Source organism: Antechinus flavipes, chromosome 3, assembly GCF_016432865.1.
Source record: "Antechinus flavipes isolate AdamAnt ecotype Samford, QLD, Australia chromosome 3, AdamAnt_v2, whole genome shotgun sequence".
Lineage (NCBI taxonomy): Eukaryota > Metazoa > Chordata > Mammalia > Dasyuromorphia > Dasyuridae > Antechinus > Antechinus flavipes.
This window is the reverse complement of record NC_067400.1, coordinates 577,315,641-577,337,715: the sequence shown is the minus strand read 5'-3', so window position 1 is coordinate 577,337,715 and position 22,075 is coordinate 577,315,641. Positions and strand designations below refer to the sequence as shown.

The 22,075-nt window shown below is 40.8% G+C and overlaps 1 protein-coding gene across 2 annotated transcripts in view; it reads left to right on the top strand.

Annotated features, from left to right (window-relative positions):
- The window catches only part of ARID1A (AT-rich interaction domain 1A), an 88,762-nt gene that overhangs the window by 19,216 nt on the left and 47,471 nt on the right, over positions 1 to 22,075 (top strand). For both annotated transcript variants that reach the window (XM_051988099.1, XM_051988100.1), the window contains exon 2: positions 21,224 to 21,436. In XM_051988099.1, coding sequence (XP_051844059.1) covers positions 21,224 to 21,436 — 213 coding nt within the window. The remainder of the gene's footprint in view (positions 1 to 21,223; positions 21,437 to 22,075) is intronic.

Genomic DNA, 22,075 nt, shown 5'->3' with positions numbered 1-22,075 from the left:
AAACGAACACTTTTTTTTTTTCACTAAAAGTACTGGGAAGTCTAATGTAGCTTTTATTTTCATGAAAGAGGGTACAGGAAAACTATTAATGCATGTCGGAAAGTAAACCAAGGCCACTTCTCTGATTTTAATCCTTAGTAAGTCTTTTTTCCCCCTCTAATATCTCATTGTGTAGAAGTAGTGATCCTGATGTCTTGGAAGTTGTACTTGCAGAGAAAGGAGCAGGTCCTGCAGATGACTTAAGTCCACACACAACAGCATTTAGCGAATGCCTATCTTGGGTGAAGGCTTGGGTGAATGCCTGGGCTGATTCACTGAGGACTGACCAGCAAAGAGCAGAGAAATGCTCACTGTTGGGAGATTTAGCCACCTGGTAGCCTTCCCAATTTAATTATTTAATTTATTTATTTCGTTTATTTATTTATTTTGTGATGGAGGAGAGCATAGTGAGTAGCAACTTGTAAAAAAACATTACAGAGGCATAGAGAATTTGTGAATTTTATAGAGTAAGAATTGTCAGAAATCAGTATGAGGATGATATTGGACAGAAACTGTCTTATCTTGATCTGTCTGAGAAGCTGAGTTGGTTTCTTCATTGACCTGCTGGAAAATGTCTCACCAGCAGGGATAGTTTGTTTCTTATAATTATTACTAATAAAATTTCCATAGCATTTGTTATAGTTTATGGAGCATTTTTCTTAAAACTTTGGAAATATCTTCATGGTACAGGTAAATTAAAAAAAAATTTCTCAAATTGGTACAAACCCAACAATTTGAATATTTCCATATACAGAGAAAGAGGAAAAAAGAGGGATGTATATGTAGCCATGAATTATTTGGATAAAATATCAGTGAGTTGGGTGTTTGATGTTACCCACTACTATTCTACCAGAGAATTTTATTTTGCCCATTTTATTAAAGGTCCATTTGATCATTCTGATTTCATAGACTTTTAGAGATGGGTACTTCAGAGGTCAAGACCAACTCTTATTATGTAACCTGGGAGATAATTTGCTCAAGATCCTAGAGCAAGAGAGTAGCAAAGTGGGAACTAGAACTCCCCCCCTACCCAGATCTTTTAAGTCTTAGCCCAAAGTTCATGCTTTGTGTACCATAGTATCTCCACCATCCTTTTCAGCTCTACATCCTATAATCTAATTCTTGCCCAAATAATGAATCTCCAGCCGATAGAATCAAGACACAGATTTGAGGCGCAGCTCTAACACTCAGTAGTTGGGTAAAAGTGGACAAGTTGCCTCTTGGTTTCTGTAAAATGTGGAAGATAACTTGTACTAATTACCACACAGGTTGATTTTGAGAAAAAGCACTTTGTAACAAAGTTTCTAACACTATAGAAAAATAAGGTATTGTCCAGTTTCTGCTTCTACCATCACCACCACTATCCCAATTGGAAGGAAGTTTATTATGTCTAGAGACAGTTTATCCCACTTATAAACAATTCTAATAGGGTGGGAAACTTTCCTCATATTGGATCGAAATCTTTATCCTTGGTATTTCTGCCTTTGCTACTATTTTTGCCCCTTTCAGCCCAAGCAGAAAAGATCCAATATCTCCGCTGTCTGATCCCTGAGGGAGATGCCTTTTTCCTGTCCCTTTCCTCTTTTAGTGTCTGTATCTTCCTTTGTAAGATTTAACACCTGTAGACCCAAGTAAATGGGGAAGTTGCTGTTTGTTTGTGTCCCTTTCAAGAAACTTGTTCTCCCATGAAGATTCTCACTTTGACTTGGGAGAACTGAGTAGCTAGAGTTGACCTGTTAACTAATAAATGGATGGAAGAGCCTTTCAGAGTATCTCCTGCCTCTTTGTTCCCAGTTCTCAGCCCTTAGAAGACTTAATGCTAAACTTATGGACCCACTTCAGGTTTGGAGTTTAATTGCCCCAGCAAGTTGAACATCCAGAGTTTTGTATTTCTTTCCAGCTCATGATATTTCAATAAAAGATTGCTAAATGTCCTTGCCTATCTAGACACAAATGTTCATGGGCCTCCCTCAGATACAGTTCAAGCCAGATTTGATTATGCTGGCGATTTTAAAGAACATAGTTTATCCCCATCACTTTATAGATGTCCAAAATCATAGAACAAAATCATTGCAGAATTTGAACCAGAATCCACCTATTGAAATTATCCAAGTCTCAGCCTAGAGTTCTTGTCCTCAATATCCAATCTCCTCAAATCTTGCTATGCTTGATGCTTTACTTGAGCACTTCTCATTTCATTACTTTGATCTGTGTAAGAGAAGTCTCTTATTGGAGTGTCAGTTTCTTGAGGGACGGGCCTAAATTTTTTTTCATCTTCATTTCTTCCCCAGTACCTGACTAGCTCTATATATTTCATGGAGGCTTTCTGTTATATTGGCAAGAACTGTGAACCTAAATTAAAATCCCAAGATGGTATCCTAACTTTGATATTGATTTTGTAATCATTGATCTGTGCCTCGGTCTCCTCACATATAAAACAGAAATAACAGTGCTGGCACTACCAAACTCTCAAGGTGGTTGTGAGATTCACAGGGTCTTAAGACTCTTTCTACACTCTCAAGCACTATTGAAGTGGAATTATATGGACAGAATAAACGCCTTAATGCTCAGTGAAAGAATGAAACGTCATGAGTGAAATCATATTCAATTAAATAAACATTAAGGGCAAAGTTCTGGGCTCAGAGCACTTGAAATAATACAAATACTGAAAAATGACAAGCCCTGCCTCAAATTTATACTCTAATGGTGGGGGTATGTGATATGTATGCAGATAATTATAATCAGATTGTGATTAGAGCAAAGGGGAGATCTACTGACACTCCCTGTTACTTCCAGGATCAAATATAAAATCTTCTGTTTGATTTCCAAAGTCCTTTATAACCTAGCCATTTCTCCCTTTTCAATCTTCATAATCTCTTTTTCCTCCATATATGTATCTAATCCATTTACATTGATCTCTTTGCCATTCCTCAGACAAGTCACTTCCTCTCCAGACTCCAGGAAGTTGCACTTAGCAGTTCCCCAGGTCTGGAATTCTTTCTTCTTTGGGTTCTGCTGCTTGGATTTCCTTCATTCAAGTCTTATCTAAAATCCTGCCTTGTATAAGAATCGTTTTCCAATTCCCCTGTTAATTTAGTACTTTCCCTCTGAAATTTTCTCCAAGATTTTTTGCATCTCTTGTTTGTACATAATTGTTTACACATTTGACTTCTCCATTGAGCTATGCGCTTCTAGAGAACAAAAATCTTGCTTTTGTCTTTCTTTGTATCCCCAGTGTTTAGCACAGTGCCTGGCTCATGATAGGTGCTTAATAAATTATTGTTAACTGTCAGTCTGAGAGAGAGAGAGAGAGAGAGAGAGAGAGAGAGAGAGAGAGAGAGAGAGAGAGAAAACATTTACATTTGGGATGGGGAAATTGGGAGAGGCTTTATGGAGGAGATAGGACCCGAGAAATATCAGAAGGAAAAGAGGTATTTCAGCTGGCAAAGATAAAGACATTAGGAGAGAGATTCCTGGCATGGAGGAACAGCTTGTTTGGAGCACAGAGAGTAAAGGGGAAAGTATTATGAAGTAAGGCTGGAAAGGTTAGTTGGAGCCAAGATTGAATGTCACAGTAAGTGAAGAATTTGCTTACATCTCAAGAGCAATAGGGAAGCCACTTAGAATTTTTTGAGCAAGGAAATGACTTGGGCAAATTCATACACTTGGATGATTTGGGCAGTTGTATTAATGAAAATTAAACGAGGAGACCATAGGCCAGTTGGGTTTTTATTATAAGTAGTACCCACAATTGGGAGATGAGGGCTTGAACTAGAGTGTGGTTATAATGATGGGGAAGAGAGACTGATTCAAATAAAGTCCTGAGTGAAGTTAGGATGAAGCTAGGACTAAGAAGTCTTGACACATTCCTCTTCCTGCCTCTTCAGAATATCAGACTAAAATTTCCCTGCCACAGGAATACTCTCCACTATTGGAGAGGGTAAGCAGGCCTACTGATTTGATTCTGAATAGTCAGAGATGGCGAAAGGCATTGTCCAGTTCTAAAATTAGCAGATAATGGCTGAATTTTATACTTGTGCAGAGCAGGGGTTCACAGAACAGATCACTTGGGGAAGTAGCACCAAAATGTGTTTGCTGTCTTATGTGGAGTGGAAAGAATTTTTGGCTGCTCCAACTAAAAGCTAAAGAGTTTTTATAAGCTATAGATTTCTTATGGACAATAATAGTCTGGAGACTATGGGGCAACTTTAATTTTAATGAGACTGTTGGGTCTCCAGGACCACTTTTCAACATCTTTGTATCTGGTATAGTCTGATCGTCAGGATAATCTTGGACACATTAGGGTCTCTCGGCTGTAGGGAATTTGGGGGCAGTGGCCTAGGAAAATAACTTGTAGATGTTATGTACCCATCACTTCCTCCCAAATTGGAACATCTGTTCCTGTGCTACCCTCTGTTTCACATGATAGGAAATGTTAAGGCTAAGATTGGCCTTCTAGAATTTTTTCATATTGGTAAATATCCTGTAAACAAAGAGATTAAGCGAATTAAGATGTCACTGAGTAACTTTAGCACCTCTTCAGAAGTGAAAATAGTTTATATCCATTATTTCACCTGAATCCTCATGATCGCCCTACGAGACAACAGGATGAGAGCAGATTTTTTTGACAGTAGGGAAATGACTTATCCTAGATGCTAGAACTAGCAAGTAACATTTAGCACAGAAATGAAGTTCTTCTGGCTTACAGGTCAATGTTCAACAAGATCTTTAACTGTTACAAAGTCTGATCTCTTGTCAAGGCTCCATAGTTAACCTGTAGGGTTCTATATTTGGTTGAGCTCAGTAAATATTTTATTAAATTTGTTATATATGCATGATATTGGGGCCCATATAGAGATTTGACACCACACAGTTATGTCTTCATGAAGTTTACTTGTCTTAAAAAAAGGATATAGTCATAATTCTAACACTAAATAGCATGAGAAAAGTAAGTAGTAGTTGTAGAAGTAGTACTTTGAGGTTTGTGTAGCTCCTTTCTGCAGCTTTTCACTAGATCTTAACCAGCCTATATCTTGGATCCTTCAAATATACCACAGTACCTGACAATGTGATAAAGGCTTGTTGAGTAAGTAAATGGGGTTTTAAGCTTGGGACTCTCCAGATCTCTTGCCATGCTGTTTTTCTTCTATCACCTCTCTAGGACTAGTGCATGTGTCTTCCAGTTGGGCTTCCTGCCTCAAATCTCTTCTCTCTCTAATCCACCTTGCATCATAGCTGCTCCCTCTGCTCAGAAAGCTCTAGTGGCTCCTTGTTGCCTCCTCAGTTTGGCTTTTGGGCAGTATACTACCTTGCTTCTGCCTTATCTCATTGGCCTTCACTGCCCTTTTTCTACCACTTTCCTCTCCTACCTCCCTGCCTTCTCCCAAGCTGACCAGTGCTCATACCTGACCTCAGCCTCTTAGAATACCTTCTAAATTAAGCCTTAATGCCACCTTCTAAAAGGAGAGGGCCTCCCACTCACTGGTACCCCATCCACATTACTTTGTACTGACTTTTATGTATTTTATGTTTGTGTGTGTGTGTATGTGTAATTTTCTGTGTCCTTAGTTTTTTCTCCTGATAATTTAAGTGCCTTAAAATTGGAGGCAGTTTAATTTTTATCCTAGTTTCCCACCTCTACTCCAAGGGGCCTGGCACAGTAAACATCCCTTGGTACTTGTGGTTGACTTTGAGTACGTACATGAAAGATGCTTGTGCCAGAGATGAGAAGAGGAAGACATTGGGATTAGGGGAAGGAGGATCAGGAAAGACAGAGTTTGGAGGGATTCCAGGTATAGGGAACATCAGGAGCAAAAAACATAAGACAGGCCGATGATGGACTAGTAGAGGGGAAGCTTCTACTTGTCCATTGTGATCATTGAGGAAGGCAGAGATTAGTGTGAGAGGATTGGAAAAGAGACAGTTACAAGAGTGGTAGAAAGGAAAAGAAACCACTAAACTGAGCCATGATTTGGAGACCCATTGGAATCTACCCTGGAGCTCTCTCTATCTTGGGAGGGGCAGTGGTGACCAGACCTCCATATGTACACCTTTCTCACCTTCTTGATCACATTGGTGTTGACCATCTCTGCTCTGCCTGTGCTACAGAAAGTGCTAGAGATCAACCCTGCTGGTGATCTCTCTCTCCCATCATCCTCATACATGTCACTTCCCAGTGTGGCTTTTGAATTTGAGAGGTCAGCTGGGCAGTATATTTTAAAACTCCAAAAAGAGATTTTGTAATTAATTATAGGTGAAGCTGTGAAAAACTTAAGACAAAATTGCGGTTGTATATAGGGATAGCTTCTATTTACAAGCCTGCTCAGAGGCTTAGAGTAGAACTTGAGAAATTAGGTCAAAGAAATAAGGGGAGATTGGAAACAATGTTGCTGTTACTTGCTGAAAGTTGCTTTGTGGCCTGCCCCCACCTCTGCCCTCTAGGTGAAATTCACTACTTCCCCTCCTGGACCTTCCCCTTTGTTCCAAGCTTGCGGGTTCCACGTGTAGCTTCAGGCAACAGAAGCACAAAGTCCTTGCTCAGTCCATCTACATCAATTTTCTAGCCTTTAAGGATGTCTCCTCTTACCTAAATCTGGCCTCAAGAGTCCTGAATCTTAAGTGTGGCCATTTCCTCTCAAATATCCTTGACCAAAAAAGTGAATTTTTAAAAAATAACTGTATTTAAGTGTGTGCGTGTGTGTGTGAAAGATAGAGAGGGAGAGGGAGAGGAGGGAGGGAGGGAGGGAGGGAGAGAGAGAGAGACAGAGAGAGAGAGAGAGAGAGAGAGAGAGAGAAAGGGGGAGAGGGGGAGATAGAGAGACACAGAGAGAGAGAGACAGTTCATTAAGCAAATGCTTGTTAGCATCTCTTGTGTGTCAAGCATTGTTGCTAATCTAGTGAGGGATTAGGATATATACATAGTTAACAGTTTTGTGTAGTAATACACAACTGTGCATAAGTTACATTACTGATTACAGGTTAAATCAGAATTACAACACAGAATACGTAAGTTCTGAGGTAGAAGAAGGTTATAACAGAGCTAGAATAGCAGGGAAAGAGAACTTCCTAGGGAAAATAGCATGAATTGAGCTTTAACAGATAAAAGAAGAGCAGACATTCCAAGCTTTTCTCTTTTTCCCTACTCTTGAACAAGTACATCGCAAAGTAAATATAATTTCGTTTCCTCTCAATTGAAGGAAAGCTCCTTGAGGTCAATGATTGTTTTGTTTTTGTCACATAGTAGGCACTTAGTAACTGGGGAAATCGGCTGTAAGCATATGGTTACTAAGTAGAATTGAATTTGGATATAATTTAATCTAGCAGTTCTTAACTTTTTTGGTGTCATGGACCCATCTCCAGAATAATTTTTTTAAATGTATACAGTACATAGAATTATAAGAGAAACCAAACACATTGAAATAATTATTTAAAAAATACTTTTCAGGGGCAGCTAGATGGTACAGTGGATAGAGCACCAATCTTGAAGTAGAAGGACCTGAATTGAAATCTGGTCTCAGACACTTAATACTTACTAGCCGTGGGACCCTGTGCAAGTCAATTTGCCCCAATTGCCTCAGAAAAGTAAAAAAAAAAAAATCCAAGTCCACAGACCACAGGTCAAGAACCTCTGATCTAGTCCAATTCTATCATTTTGTAGATGAACACAAAAAGGTAACGCCATTTGTTCAAGATCACATTGTAAGAAACAAAAGAGACACTAATTTATTGGGGTCCTACATCCAAAGCTCTGTTACAGAATGCTCTGGTGATTTGGGTGTTCTGTGGTACCAGATGTATCCCTTCAGTTTAATCACTTTCATATATCCGGGAAGCCTGGAGAAATTCTAGGGGAAAAGAGTCTTTGTGGGTAGTCTCTTAGTGATTAGCTGCTTCTCTTCAGAGGGTTCACAGCTGTAGCTTAGAGACTGATATATTGTTTTCATAGTGATGCTCTCCTACCCACCGGTCTGTTGGGACTCTCCTTTGCTTAAGGAATAAGGTGTCAAAGACCTGGCTATTCTGGGCCTTTTTTCATACTTTTTCTAATCTAATTTCTTCATTTTACAGAGAAAGAAACCAAGGCTCACAAATTATGGGAGTGTGGGAAAGGGAATCATTCTTGTCCAAGGCCATCTTACTTTGTGGAACCTTGAAGTTGGCAGAGAAGGGAAAAGAAAAGTCATTTGTCCCAGAAGCCTTCTTTCCAACACTCTTGCCTCTTTGTTGAAGATCTCATGCACTTCCCTCATTCAGATTTGAATTCTTATTCTTTGGGTGCATGTCTCATTCCTTTGCCAGATCCGAAGATTCCAGACCCAGGGACTCTGGCTGATTTAGACCTTGTTTCAGCTCCTTCATTCATCGCAGTTCTCTGCACACGAAGGTGCCATCTAATAAGTGTGCTGGCTGGGGATAGCTAAGATGTTTGTGATTTAGCATGGCAGAACATTGAACAGAACATTTTTTGGAATGGAAATTTAAGTAGCCAAACCCTTTCTCATCATTTTTTTCATTTGGATATTGAGTCTGTAATTCCTTTCTCTAATCTACTTTTCTTTTAGAATTAAATTGCAAATGAGTTTTTCTTGTTTTTTTTTTTTTTAATAATGGCATTTTATTTTCAAAATAGATCAAAGATAGTTTTAAATATTCACTTTTGCAGAATCTTGTGTTCCAAATTTTTCTCCCTCTCTTCTCCCCCACCTCCCTCTCCTAGATTGCAAGTAATCCAGTATATGTTAACCATGCAATTCTTCTGTACATATTTCCACATTCATCATACCGAACAAGAAAAATCAGTCTGATCTGCTTTTCTACCTGGTGGAAGACTTCATCATAGTATTTAGAGCTCTTGTTTTTTATTTAAGGATGTGGATTCTTCAGAATAGACTATGCAAAGGATACTGGATTTCATCCACAAATGGGGAACTCCCCATACTGAGAGGCAGGTCACAACCTGTCTTATAGACATGGGAACAGAACAGCTCACATTTATATTATGCTTCACTACCTTATCTCACTCATTCCCCACAACAGCCCCAAGGGGTAGATGCTGTTATTTCTATTTTACAGATGGAGAAAAGGCAGCTCAGAGACAGTTAGTAACTTGCCCAGTATTGTACAGCTAGTTTAATGTCAGAAGTGGGATCTAAAATCACCCAGCATGCTACTTACTACATCATGTTGTCTTTATGAACAGAATAGGCATTTACATGTTTGCTAACTTGGATAACCACAACCCTGTAAGTAGGTTGAATGATACATAAATACCTCTAAGACGGCATAGACTATCTCTAGACACTTTCTGGAGAAATAAGAGCATGTATCACATGAGTCAAGATATGAAAACCTTTCAGTCTTCACTGGTGGAGGGTAGTTTGTGCCCATGGTAATATCATTACCATATCAAGTAGATATAATATGTCTATACTTAAGTAAGCAAAGAAACCAGTAACAATCATCAATTTGTGGTGTTGGAAGCTACCTTAGAAGCCATCTCTTCATGGCATCACCCTCTAACATACAAGGTCCATTGTCCAGTCATTCATTAGCTGAACAGAGATTATTATTTGAACTCTTAAGTAACTCTATATAGGGTGTGCTAGTGCACTCAAGAAGGGCAGGGCATCATGGCCCCTATTCTGAATCCAATACAGACCTTGGCATGCTCAAAAATGAGCCAAACTTCCCCGCACCCACAGGCTTGGTGATTCTGAATGATTAATTTCCTCTCTTTAAAATTCCTATAGGTGGGAAATCCTCCATGCTTGGTTGAATGATTGTCTATAATATTTAAGAAAATTATATATTTCCCTTGTTTTTCAGTACTAGTGGAATTCTACTTTTTATAAGCCCTTTAAAATTAATAAATGAATTTTTGTGGATTGTAGGAATCAGAAGAGACCTTAGCATTTATCTACTCTCCTTCATTTTACAGCTATTGAAATTGAGACCCAGAGAGAGCATGACTTTCCCAAGATCTTACAACACATAGTGATTGTCAGAGCCCAGGAACCCCTGGACCTTCTGACTTTGGCTCCTCTGGCTTTATAAAAAGAAGACTTTTAATTGGCTTTACCTGTAATCTTCTGGGAGATCTTGGACAAACTGATGGCCTTCTTCTGGTCCTCAAGTTTCTCTTAAGAATGAGGCCCTTTAATTGGATGATCTTTAAAGACATTTCAGTCTTAACATTCTTTGTTTTAACAGTTTCTGAAGTCCTTTCCAGCTAGGATATAGAATATTCTATATTTGGTACCTTGCATCTTTACTGACTCTGCCAAATAAGGAATTCCCTCTATAAAGATTTGCAGTTTTGTTTTTGGAAAAGATTAGAAATTGGGGGAAATCTATTCATTCCATCTCTACCCAAAGGTAAGGAGATTGAACATGCAAGAAGAGCATTTTCTCTGAGAGCTGGTGAATAATAGCATGGAGAACACACTCAAGAAGTGACTGTGGAAGCAGCTGGTTCAACCTAAAGTACTGAGCTGGCTGCACCTCAAGCGGATCAGACTCAAGTCGTATGGACTTAGAAGCTGAGACTTTGTTTATCATCAGTTAGAGAATTCATTAGGCTGATTCTCTGGTTGTGCCATTTGATGGCTTACACCCCAGCTGGAGGAAGAAATGCAAACCACCTGCCTGTGGTTTTCTGACATGCCTGTTTGGAGCGGGCAGCTGTGCAGTTCCATTAGTGTTCGCTTCAGAGAATTGGAGTTTGAAGGCACTTCCGAGGCCATGTGGTCAAGCCTCTGCTTAACGAGGATCCCCTCTAGAGCATATCCAAGTGGTTAGGCAGCCTTTTGTTAGGCCATCTGTAATTGGCATTTGGGTCCTTCTCGTTCTTTCAGGGGGCTTCCCTGGCCTGTCTTTAATAGGTAGAAGCATTCATTCCAGACCCATCTTTTGACTCTGAGCTTTATATCCCTGGCTATTCCACTGTTTTCCTGAGCCTTCCTGTCCTAACTAAAATGGGGATAATTCTCATTCTTCCCAACTCAGAGTTGTGAGGAAGACATTTTGAAAACCTGAAAACACTGTAGAAAAGTGAGCTGGGACTCTTTTTTTCTCTACTTTGGCTCCCACATTTGCCACCTAAATAGTTCTCTTGGTTTATCTCACTAACTTTGGGCTAGGTGGATCCTACCTTTTGCATTTCCCCTAAGGAGAATATGTATTCTTACTTATATTAGATTTGTGAATCCTTCTCAACATCCCAGACATAGTAAATGGAAAGCTCTAAGCTTTCTGTTTCATGTCTTACCAGTGAGTGTTTCCAGAAAGTTGTCAGATTGGTGCTTCATTGTTGTTCCAGGAGTTTGGTTCAGATGCTTCTTGAAATCTCACGCCCATTTCAAGTTGGTGGTATTCCACCTGCCCTTTTTACCAGCCTCATCTCCATTCTCACAATAGTGGGGTTCTTGCTGACTTCTTCGAAGGTTGAGATGGAGGAGCTGGGAGGAATGAAGTGGTTGAAGAAAATGAGACTTGGTCCTTTTTTCTCAGTCTTAATGTGCTAGTATATTACTCCAATTCTCATGTATTTACCTGAGGACAGGTGGCATTTTAAGTTAGTTTATAGCATGAGAAACAGAGGGAAGAGGACTTGGAGTCAGGAGAACTCACTTTGGTTGGGAGTTGTGCTCCAGTTTATACTCACAAGCCCCAAGACTCCTTGGGACTTCAGTTTGCTAAATAAGTTATGTTTACTTGTAAACAGTTATGAATGCTTGTCTCATCTACCTCCTCTACAGGATTGTTGAGAGGTATTCATCCCCAAAGTGGACATTTTTGTTGTTTTAAGAGTTAGGAGATTTTTCTTCATGGGGAAGTTCTGTCTTCTAGCCCTGGTCAAGACTAACTCTGGAAAATAGATTCAATTCTGAGCACCACACAGCATCCAGAGAAAGGGAACTAGATCCTATGCTATCTGGAGATGGTTTGAAGTAATTGGGTGTCTTTAGCCTGGGGAAAGAAAGAATTGGAGTGTTTTGGGAATATCTGTGTGTTATCTTTGAAAGGCTGTCAAGAAGAGATTAAATTTGTTAATCCAGTGGCCCAAAATAAGAGTAATGGATTATAGTTGCAAAAAAGCAAGCTAACTTAGGTTTGCTGTAAGAAAAAAAATTCCCTAATAATGAGAACTCTCCAAAAGTAGAATCAGCAGTCTTCATCAGAGGTCAGCAAGCAAAGGCTGAATCTCATCCAGCATGTTATCATAAGGATTCTTTGTCAGGTATAGGTTGAGCTAGGTGCTGAGATCTCTTCAAGCCCTGAGTTTCTAAGGTTGTCCAGAGTTGGGAGCACTCCCTGCACTCTGCAAAGACCCAGAGGCTTGGCCAAACCCAGGAGGGAGATAGTGGTGCCCCTGCTTCCATGATATTCTCTTCCTTCTCTTTGCCCTTATATTACCCTTGTTTGTGGAAGCTTAGGATGGCTGAAGAGCTGACATTTGGCCAACAGAAAGGAATCCATCATTTGGCTTTCTTAAGTGATAATGGGAGCATTCCCCCCCCCCCCCAATCTTACAAGTACACAACTTAAAAAAAAAAAAAAGTTGCTTCCTCAGTTGGAACAGGGGGGAGTTAGGGAGTTAATAAGTTCTTCATTGAGATATATTCTCTTAGTGATTAGCTTTGAATCAGGTGCAAAGAACTCCAGCACTCTCTGTACCCCTTTACTCCCATCTCAGTCTCCATTCTACCATGTGTAGTCTTGGGCAAACCACTCCCTTCTTGTTTCATTACTCTTCTAAAAAGAGGGTTAGACCTAATTAAGACTAAATTGCCTGCCTATGCTCCAGTGAAGTACTTTTTTAACAGACGAGAAGGAAGGCTTACCTGTCCTTTAAAGCAGGTATTGTTAGGAGTGATGTAGGAGAAAAGCCGATCTGGAATGGAATGTTGACCTTAAACAAGTCACTTTTCCTCTTCTCGGAAAGGAAGCTGTGAACAGTCGATGTTTTCAGAGGTCAGTCAGTAACCACGTATTTATTAGATGCCTTCTATGTATGGGGCATTGTGTAAAATGAAAGGGCCCTGCCCTCCTCGGACACATTCTGACCTGGACACATGCAAGGGTACTGTATCCAGAAGGAAGAGGGAATGGGCGGGGCGGGGAAGCGCTTCTCCTAGGAAGGAGAAGGTTTGGGCAGGCAGAACAGGCAAGGCAGAGGCGCCTAGGGTGGGCGATAGGATCGGAGAGGGAAGGGGACGGGTGGTGCAGAAGGAGCCACTTTTCGTGGTTAAGATGGCACCAGAAGTTAGCCTGGTTTTGGCCGGGGAGTTGGGGATGCCGTAAAGGGGAGGCACGTGCCTTTTGGGGTTCCGCCGTGGGGAGCAGATGGAACTTGCCGGTCCCTGTACAAGGTGGGAGGGGCCTCCTCCGGGACTGGTTGTCCCAGGGACTCGAATGAGGGGGAAGGGGGGTAGAGCTTGAGTTGGGAAGGGTCCTGCGAAGGGATGATGCGGATCCACAGCTGCTGCCTATCCCCGGAATTGCAGCCAGGGTCCTGATGTCTTTGTACCGAGGGGAAAGAATTCAGCAGCTAGACAATAGTTTGTGCTGGCGGGGCCATGTGGCGGGTCACGTGGCCCGGCGCTGTTTTTGCTGGGGTCCTTACCCATCTGTTCTCCCAGCTCTTTGTGGGTTCTCAGGCGCCAGTCCAAGTCCTCTCCGGCAGCCAGCCTCATGGCCAGAGATTACGAGCACTAACCTTCCTGGCAGGGGCGGCAGTGGCTTCGCGTTTATTCAGATTAGCCATGTGTTTCTCACTTCAAGGCGTTCCACAGGAAAAGTCTTTTCCTGTGTTTGGCTCTCAGTGGGCGGCTCCCGGCTTACTGTACAGGGACCTAGTGAACAGCCAAGCGTGCATGAGAAGGGATCCCAGTACCCTGGCCCCCCCTCCCATCCCACCTCCCCTGCTACGTCACCACAACACAACCACTTGCGCTCTCATACTGTTGGTGTCATTCATTCGGTGCCAAGATTGCTTTAAAAAATTCCCTTGGCCCTAGTTCAAACAGGAGTACAGCTGGGATGTGTTAGATTTTAGGCAGTCTGCCCTCAATTTGAGATGAGTTATAAATAGCAGTGCCGACTTCCTTAACTACCGCTCTCCGAGGTAAAATGCAGGTTAATTACTGTGGGAATCAATTAGGGGTTCTTTTGGTTAAAGAGCCAGGGACTTTTTATTATTGTTATTATTATTATTATGTTATACGATAAATTCAGTCAGGAATAAGTTGGAGACTCGGCGTGATAAGTGGCCTTTAATTAAATATCCAAAATTCCGGGGTACAGTTTCTAGTCTGGTTTGGTCCTGACCAGTCAGCTGTCAGGATAACGGGGTGGGATTCAGGAGTTCCCAATCCTTCTGGCAGCTGACAAATCCACTTTCTCTGAGCTGTTAGCACCAGGACTTTTCTGTAATCCTTGGTTCTCTCAGGTCATCATGCAAAACTCTACCTGGACCAGCATCTCTGACAAAGTCACTCATCTGTTTCGTTTTGAGGAATTAGAGTTTAGGGTTTCTTTCCCCTCTTACATGGAGCTCAATTCTGCATCTCTTCAGTCCCCATCTTTCTTTTTCCATGCCAGTTTTTACTGTGACCCTCTGAGTCCAATCACAAGAGACAGATTTCTTCTTTATGTACCAATCTAGGAGATATTTTAAGACACTGTTTTGTTACCCTTACTACTGACTGATCCGAACTAGAACAAAACAAAAACTGCACCCCCTGAATTTTGGGCTTTTAATTAAATGCCATTTCTCACTCTGACCCTCCACTTTATTCCTGAGTGTATTGTATAACATTATGGTGATGATGATAATGATAACATACTTCTTCTAGATCCTCTCATTTCTTTTAACTTCCTTTTACACGATATGATTCTGAGTTCTCACCATCCTGGTCATCTTCCTGGCCATCTCTTCTTGTACTTCTGTCTCTAGTTCAGGTTCTAAGGGGCACTTTGAACTCTCTTCAGATGGTTGGGTTATTTCTATATGTAAAACAGTCCAACTCTTCCAGAGCAGATTCCTTTCACTTCTGATTTTCTGGGCTTGACCTTTGAATTCCATAGTAGATCATCTTTTGTGTAGCTCATTTCAAACTCTCATTTAAAAACTCCAGTCTGATTCCACATTGATTTAGCGCATATGTACAGAATTCTGCACCTACAGCATTTCTTGGGATTAGCCTACACTCAGTTTGAGGTTTGGAAAATGCTTCCCATAATCATCCCATTTGATCCTTACCGTGATGGGAAGAGTTATAGATACAATTGACATTTGACAGAAGAACCTGAGCAGTTATTTGACTTATTCACATTCACACAGCTAGAAAGTCTTGGAGGTGGTATCCAGAACCAAATTTCCCTGACTCCAAGTCTGGCCTGCTACTAAGTGCATAGCCCATGCTTCCTTTCCAGATTCTGCTTTTTTATCCTTTGTAATTCATATTAGATTAATAGTAGAACTGTATTTGATTCAATGTACATTTATTAAGTACCAAAGACAAAAGACAAAATCACCCCTGCCCTCAAAAAGATTACATTTTCCTGGAAAGTTATCACACTTTTTGTGTCCATATTTCCATAAACCAGTCTGATGTGGAGGGGCTTCTGACTTTAGTGTTCTTTATTACTTCTCTCAGAGCTAAAACTCACCATATGCCAGCTCTTAACCTAGAAGCAATTTGTCTTGGATATTTTTCCACAAGTTAGATCTCAAAAAGGGCAAATTCAGGAGGCATCCTTGTCTTTGATGCCCCTAAACTGGCAGCCTTTGATTCCCTCCGTTTGGCGAGCTGTTTCTAAAGTAACTGGTGATCTGGAGGGAGATAAGCGGGAGCTGGAGATCGGGAGCTTTCTTATGGTTCTCTTCCTTTTTTGATGAATGCCTGCGAGTGTGTAGCAGGGGGCCCTGGACTTCCCTGATCAAGGGGGCAGCGCTTTCCTCTCATTATGTCTCTCTGTGGCAGAGTCTTTGCTTTTGAAGTGTAATCACAGTAATCTACTCCTGTGGTTTCCCATTGAAAGGATTTCCTCTATGTCAGTCCCAGAGTTGAATCTCCAGCTCTTTGCTGCTCTGGTTTGGTGTTTCCCTTCCTCTCCCCTGACTCTGCCTTTCGTGCCTGCGGGCAACAGGCACTTCCTCCTGCCTTTTTAATTGTCCTAGTCTATAATGGCTAGTTCCAAAGCTGATTAGGGAGGATTTGGGGGCCCTTGTCACTTATTGGAGAACAAGCCTTAGACTTGGAATTGGGGTATTTGGCTTTAAGTTCAGTTTTGTTCTTTCTCTGGTGTGTTGCCTTTGGACAAGTCAATTCTCTGAGCCTTATTTCCTTATCCATAAAACAGAGATCATCATACCTGCACTGTTGTGTAAACTAGTTTGTTCTCAAATTCTGAGCCAGGTTGTGTTTCTTTTTCTGTTATAGTTAGATAAGGTTAAGGTTCACAAAACCAGAATAATTGTGTTTTAATTGAATTTATTTTTGTTTCTGATACTATACGTTCCACTGTTACAAACTCTTCAGATTACAAGTGCTGTTTGAAAAGGAAGAAAAATCTTTGACCTAGTCAAAGAATAAGAGTTTCTTGAAATCACATATCATTCAAAGTTTTCCCAAAGGGTAGGGACCAGAATACTAGAGATGGAAGATTTGATAAATTTTTGCTTTCCGGACAAGATGATCAAGCCTTTGGTAAAACAGTACAGATTGCAGAAGCCTACAAGGAGCTGTTGGTGAGGTGGAAAGAGCCCTCTCTCCTATTAGCTGACTTTGTAATTGTGTCACTGCCGCTCCTGGACACCCTTTGTTCCCTTCTCTGTTAAACGAGGTGGTTAGTTTAGGTCATCTCTGAGGTATCTTCTAGCTTTGGCTAGCTTTGTTTTCTGAGGTCTCTTATAACTCTATTCTTGTTTTTTACAAGTCTGGGACTTAATGATAGGCTTTCAAAAGTGTTTTGGCCTAAACAGTGTGTTGGGGGAGGGACACTGGGATTCTTTGTAAATACTTCTTGGTATCATCTATCTTGGTTCTCCTCCCAACTTCTCTCCTAGACTTTCCTCAAGGTCTTTGTATTCAGTATTCCTCTCTCTTTTCTCTCTGGCATTGGGGTCCTCCTTTTACTCTCCAAAATGTTCCCGTGGTTGTTTTGGTAACTGTCTTTGCATGGAAATTATTGGAAGGCAGATAGTGGCCTCCCAGATTAGGAAGGACTTAACAGTGAGGGTATCCCCAAATGGAATGGCCTTTCTCAATGAAATCATGAATTCACTATTATGAAAGCTCTTCAGCCAACTTCAGCTATAATTGAGAGCTGAAGACAAAAGCTCACTGACTGAAAATGTTAAAAAAAAAAAAAAAAAAAAAAAAAGAGGGAAGAGTCCTGTATGAAATGACCCAAAGTATCCTTTTCATCTATTAAAGTCTGTTTTTATTATTAGGGATAAAATCAAATTTTATTTATCACAATCAACTCTGCTGTTTGTAACCAAAAGTTGAGTGCCTGATAGTAAATTAGCACTGTGATAAAGAAGACACATGTGGCATATTTCTAAATTATGTAGAGTTTACACTCCAGTTTTTCCCTAATCATTTCCATTAATTTAGTTTTTTTTAATTTTTAATAACTTTTTATTGATAGAACGCATGCCAGGGTAATTTTTTACAGCATTATCCCTTGCATTCACTTCTGTTCCGATTTTTCCCCTCCCTCCCTCCACCGCCTCCCCCAGATGGCAAGCAGTCCTTTACATGTTGAATAGGTTACAGTATATCCTGGATAAAATATATGTTTGCAGAACCGAACAATTTTCTTGTTGCACAGGGAGAATTGAATTCAGAAGGTATAAATAACCCGGGAAGGAAAACAAAAATGCAAGCAGTTTATATTCATTTCCCAGTGTTCTTTCTCTGGGTGTAGCTGCTTCTGTCCATCTTTGATCAATTAAGGCTCTCTTTATCGAAGAAATCCACTTCCATCAGAATACATCCTCAAACAGTATCATTGTTGAGGTATATAATGATCTCCTGGTTCTGTTCATTTCACTCAGCATCAGTTCATGTAAGTCTCGCCAGTCCTCTCTGTATCCATCCTGCTGGTCATTCCTTACAGAACAGTAATATTCCATAACACATTAATTTAGTTTTAAGCTCTAAAATACATAGTGTCAACCATCAGTACAATGTAGTACAGTTAAGAGAAGAGAAGAAAGCTTTTTGTGCCCTGGAATTACTGGAGAAGGCTTGATGGAGGACAACTGTTACTTAAATTGGGCATCCTGGGATGGGACATTAGTAAAAGCATGCACAGAAGCAAAGATCTAGGAAAGGATGTGGGGAGTCAGCAGATTCATGTTATATCACAGTAGTCATTTTAATTTAGCAAATATTTAATAAATGCCTGTACAAAGATAAAAAGTGGCATAGTCTATGGCCCCAAAGGGCTTGTAATCTTCTAGGCAAATAAGTATGATCAAAGGCAAAGGAAATCCAAGCAGTATTGTAGGAAAACTTGAGGAAGGAATCTAGTCCTCTTGTATGGGGACTGGAAGAGAAGTTTGAGCTGGGAGGAGGAGTGCTTTCTCGATATGAGGATAGGCTTACCAAGACTATCTGAGAGCAGAACAGGATTGGAAAGTGGCTGGTCATCTGTTTTGGCTGGAATAGAAAGTTTGTGGAAATAAATGTGAAAGAGTGTTAGAACCTTGATTATGCAGAGTCTTAAATTTGAGACAAAGGTACTGGTCTGATTGGCCACAAAGGGAGTGACATAAGCTAGTCTTACTCCCAAATTTTATGATTTTAGTGGTAAACGGTGGCTAGAACAAGTGAGAGCTGATCACAAAGGGCCTTGAAAGTAAGGCCGACCAGTTTAGAACTGATGGGTGATCAAGATGATATTTTTCCCCTTAAACTTAGCTCAGTTATTATCTGGCCCAATTCTTTCCATAATAGTTGAGGAAATTGAAGACCCAAAAAAGGATGTAAGAGTTTTATTCATCATCTATCTCAGGCCCAACCCTAGTTTTTTTATTCTGGGGTTCCTTTTTAAAATGGCTGTGTGATGGTTGGCTTGGAGAGCCATTGGGGTGCTTAAGCAGGAACAATTAAAGCCTGTAAAAATGGGAGCAGAAAGGATCTTTGGGTTTGTTCAGTCATTTCAGTGAGGGGAATTTAGAGAGTGGGCATGACATGTCCGTGGCTTATAATTGAGAGTTGAAGACAAAAGCTCAGTGTCTTGATTCTTAGTCTCTCACAGTTTTTGATGCTGAAGATGTTTCCACAATGGAAAGTGACTTAAAGGATTACCCTTGATGTTTGGTCTTAGTCACTTAGTCCTGTTTCTAAAAGGACCTCCCTGAACTCTTCTAACCTTAGGGGAATTTCCAGAATGCCTATAATGGACTGACTTTAGAGATCAGCATGTGAGACAGCAGATGGTGCAGTGGAGACACTGCCTTAGACACTTAGTAATTGTATGGGTAAGTCACTATCTTTCCCAAACTCATTTTCCTCTTCTAGAAAATGGGGATAACAGCCTTTCCCTCCCTGGTCTTTTGTGAGAATCAATGAGATAATACATATAATACACTTTGCAAGTTGCTTAAAGCACTATGTAAATGCTAGCTCTTTTCTTCAGTGGAGTATGTATGCTTGCCCAAGTCCACAAGGCAAGGATTGAAGTAAGGGCTGGCCTGGAATATATGGCAATAGAAATCCTGAACTATTTGTAGAAATGGGGTTGGTGACAAATTGGGTCCATTGCCAGGTGTGTCTGGGGGAAACCACGTACTATTTATTACTTTCTAGTCCAATTGTTATTAAAATTGAATTCTCCTAAACATCGCAGAAGGATATGTGCAGCCCTGAAATTAAGATTGGATCTGGTACACAGACAGGACTTTGTTGGGAATTATTTAGGTGGGAAAAGCCGATGAAAGCACTGCTTCAAGAACATTGGTGTAATGGTTACTCAGCAGTTGTGACTTGGGAGACGGTTTTCACCCAAGTCTCTCATGTATCAGAAGTTTGAATTGAAGGAGAAATGGAGGTTGAAGAGAGTCTAACTCACCTACCTGTGTACAAATGAGGAAACTGAGGCCTGAAAAATCCTGCCTGCCACTTGTTTTTTTCCTCCCTTGCCTTCCTTCCCTGTTGTCCTTGGGAATAATTTTATATATCATTGTGCCGAGACTTTTTGGACCTACCAGGGCAAAATTTCTAACAAACTAGCAGAAACTTCCCTTAAAAATATCAACATATTTTTAATATATTATAAAATGGCATTACTCTTGGCCCCAAAGTCCTACTGTAGAGGGACTGAACATATTTTTGTAATGTGTAAATTATAGCAGATTTAGTGGGGGTAAGGGAAGGCATGCTAAGATGCAGACATTGGTCAGTCATATTTACATGTAAACACCTAGATAAATGAACTTGTGGAGGAATCCACAGTAAATGGCAATAATGTGCTCTGTGCCTTTATAGGCCAACTTTTTTTTTTTTCTTTAAAACTTGACCCCAAGCCCCTCAAACACTTGGATATGAAATGAAGCTACATTAATACAGAGTTTGGATTGAGAATTTAGAGTCAAATTCAAAGTTATGACTCCCTCAGCAACCGTAACTGGGCCATGTTGCTCATTTGGAAGGATACATAAATTTAACTGCCTGTACTGTAGGGGAGACGGGCTACGGATGTGCATGGGGTGGGGGCGGGGTGGGGGGAGGAGGTATTGCAGCTACTGAAGGAATGGAAACATTAGGACAGTCACATACTTGAATCCTCGGCCACAGTGTCATAGGGTTAGCATTGGTTACTTTAAGCAAAGTAGCTCACTGCCCAGGCTGCCCAGACTTTGCTTACAACTCTCTTGCTCAACTGAAGACATCTTTGATCTCATTTCCTGCTTTAGGATGACTGTGTAAATTGTTCCACATTTTTCCTATTGGACTTTTTTCCTTGAGCTTAGCCAAAAGGAAAGGATGTTAAAGAATGGAAGGTCCAATTAGCAAGTATCCAAGAAGTCACCCAGGTTTATTGGGGCCCTCTTAGTATGTTGTCCTGGTCCAGTGTGGCCTTGTCTATTGGGTTGGTGGTTGTATATGACATTAGTTACTTTTACATGTTCAAGGTTATTAATAATAGAACACTTTTTATTTTATAGCCATCCAGTCCAATGGATCAGATGGGCAAGATGAGACCTCAGCCATATGGTGGCAGTAACCCATACTCACAGCAACAGGGACCTCCATCAGGACCACAGCAAGGACATGGATACCCAGGACAGCCATATGGATCCCAGACTCCTCAGCGGTACCCCATGACCATGCAAGGCCGGGCGCAGAGTACAATGGGCAGCCTCTCTTATGCACAGCAGGTAGTTGCTTAGTTGTCTCCATCTCTTTTACTATTGAGATGAATGGTGTGCAACTATGGAAGTAAACCATGGAGTCCCATGGCCACCTGGACTGTACCTACTTAAAAGGAGTTTAAGGCAATTAACTCAGGTCATTGGAACACAGTTTTATTGAGACCAACAAAATGCAAACCTTTGTCATATCCATGTTGACCACTCAGCTTTGGACAAAAGAATCACCCTGGCCTATGAACAGACACTGGGTCTTTAATATGCCTTATTTCCAAGCACATGCGTGCATGTGTTATAAAGGGAGATGTGAGAAAGGATGGGGATAGCATTAAATAGATCCACCACAGGGGGAAACATCATCCTACCCCTATGAGGAAGATTTGGAATGGAGATGGGCTGGATGGTATAGTTAAAAGGAAAGGCAAGATTTGGAGTCAACACTTAACTTTGAAAGCTAGTTGTGTTAGCTATGTGAACTTGAATAAGTGACTTAACTGAGCCCCAGTTTCCTCATTTGTAAAATCAAGTGGATTGGTCTAAGATCTCACTCTACTCCTATAAATGTATGACTGAAGGCTGTTCTACCAAAGTAATGAAGAACATTTGTTCTCCTTGATAGAACAGTACATTTTAGAAGGGGGACAGTTA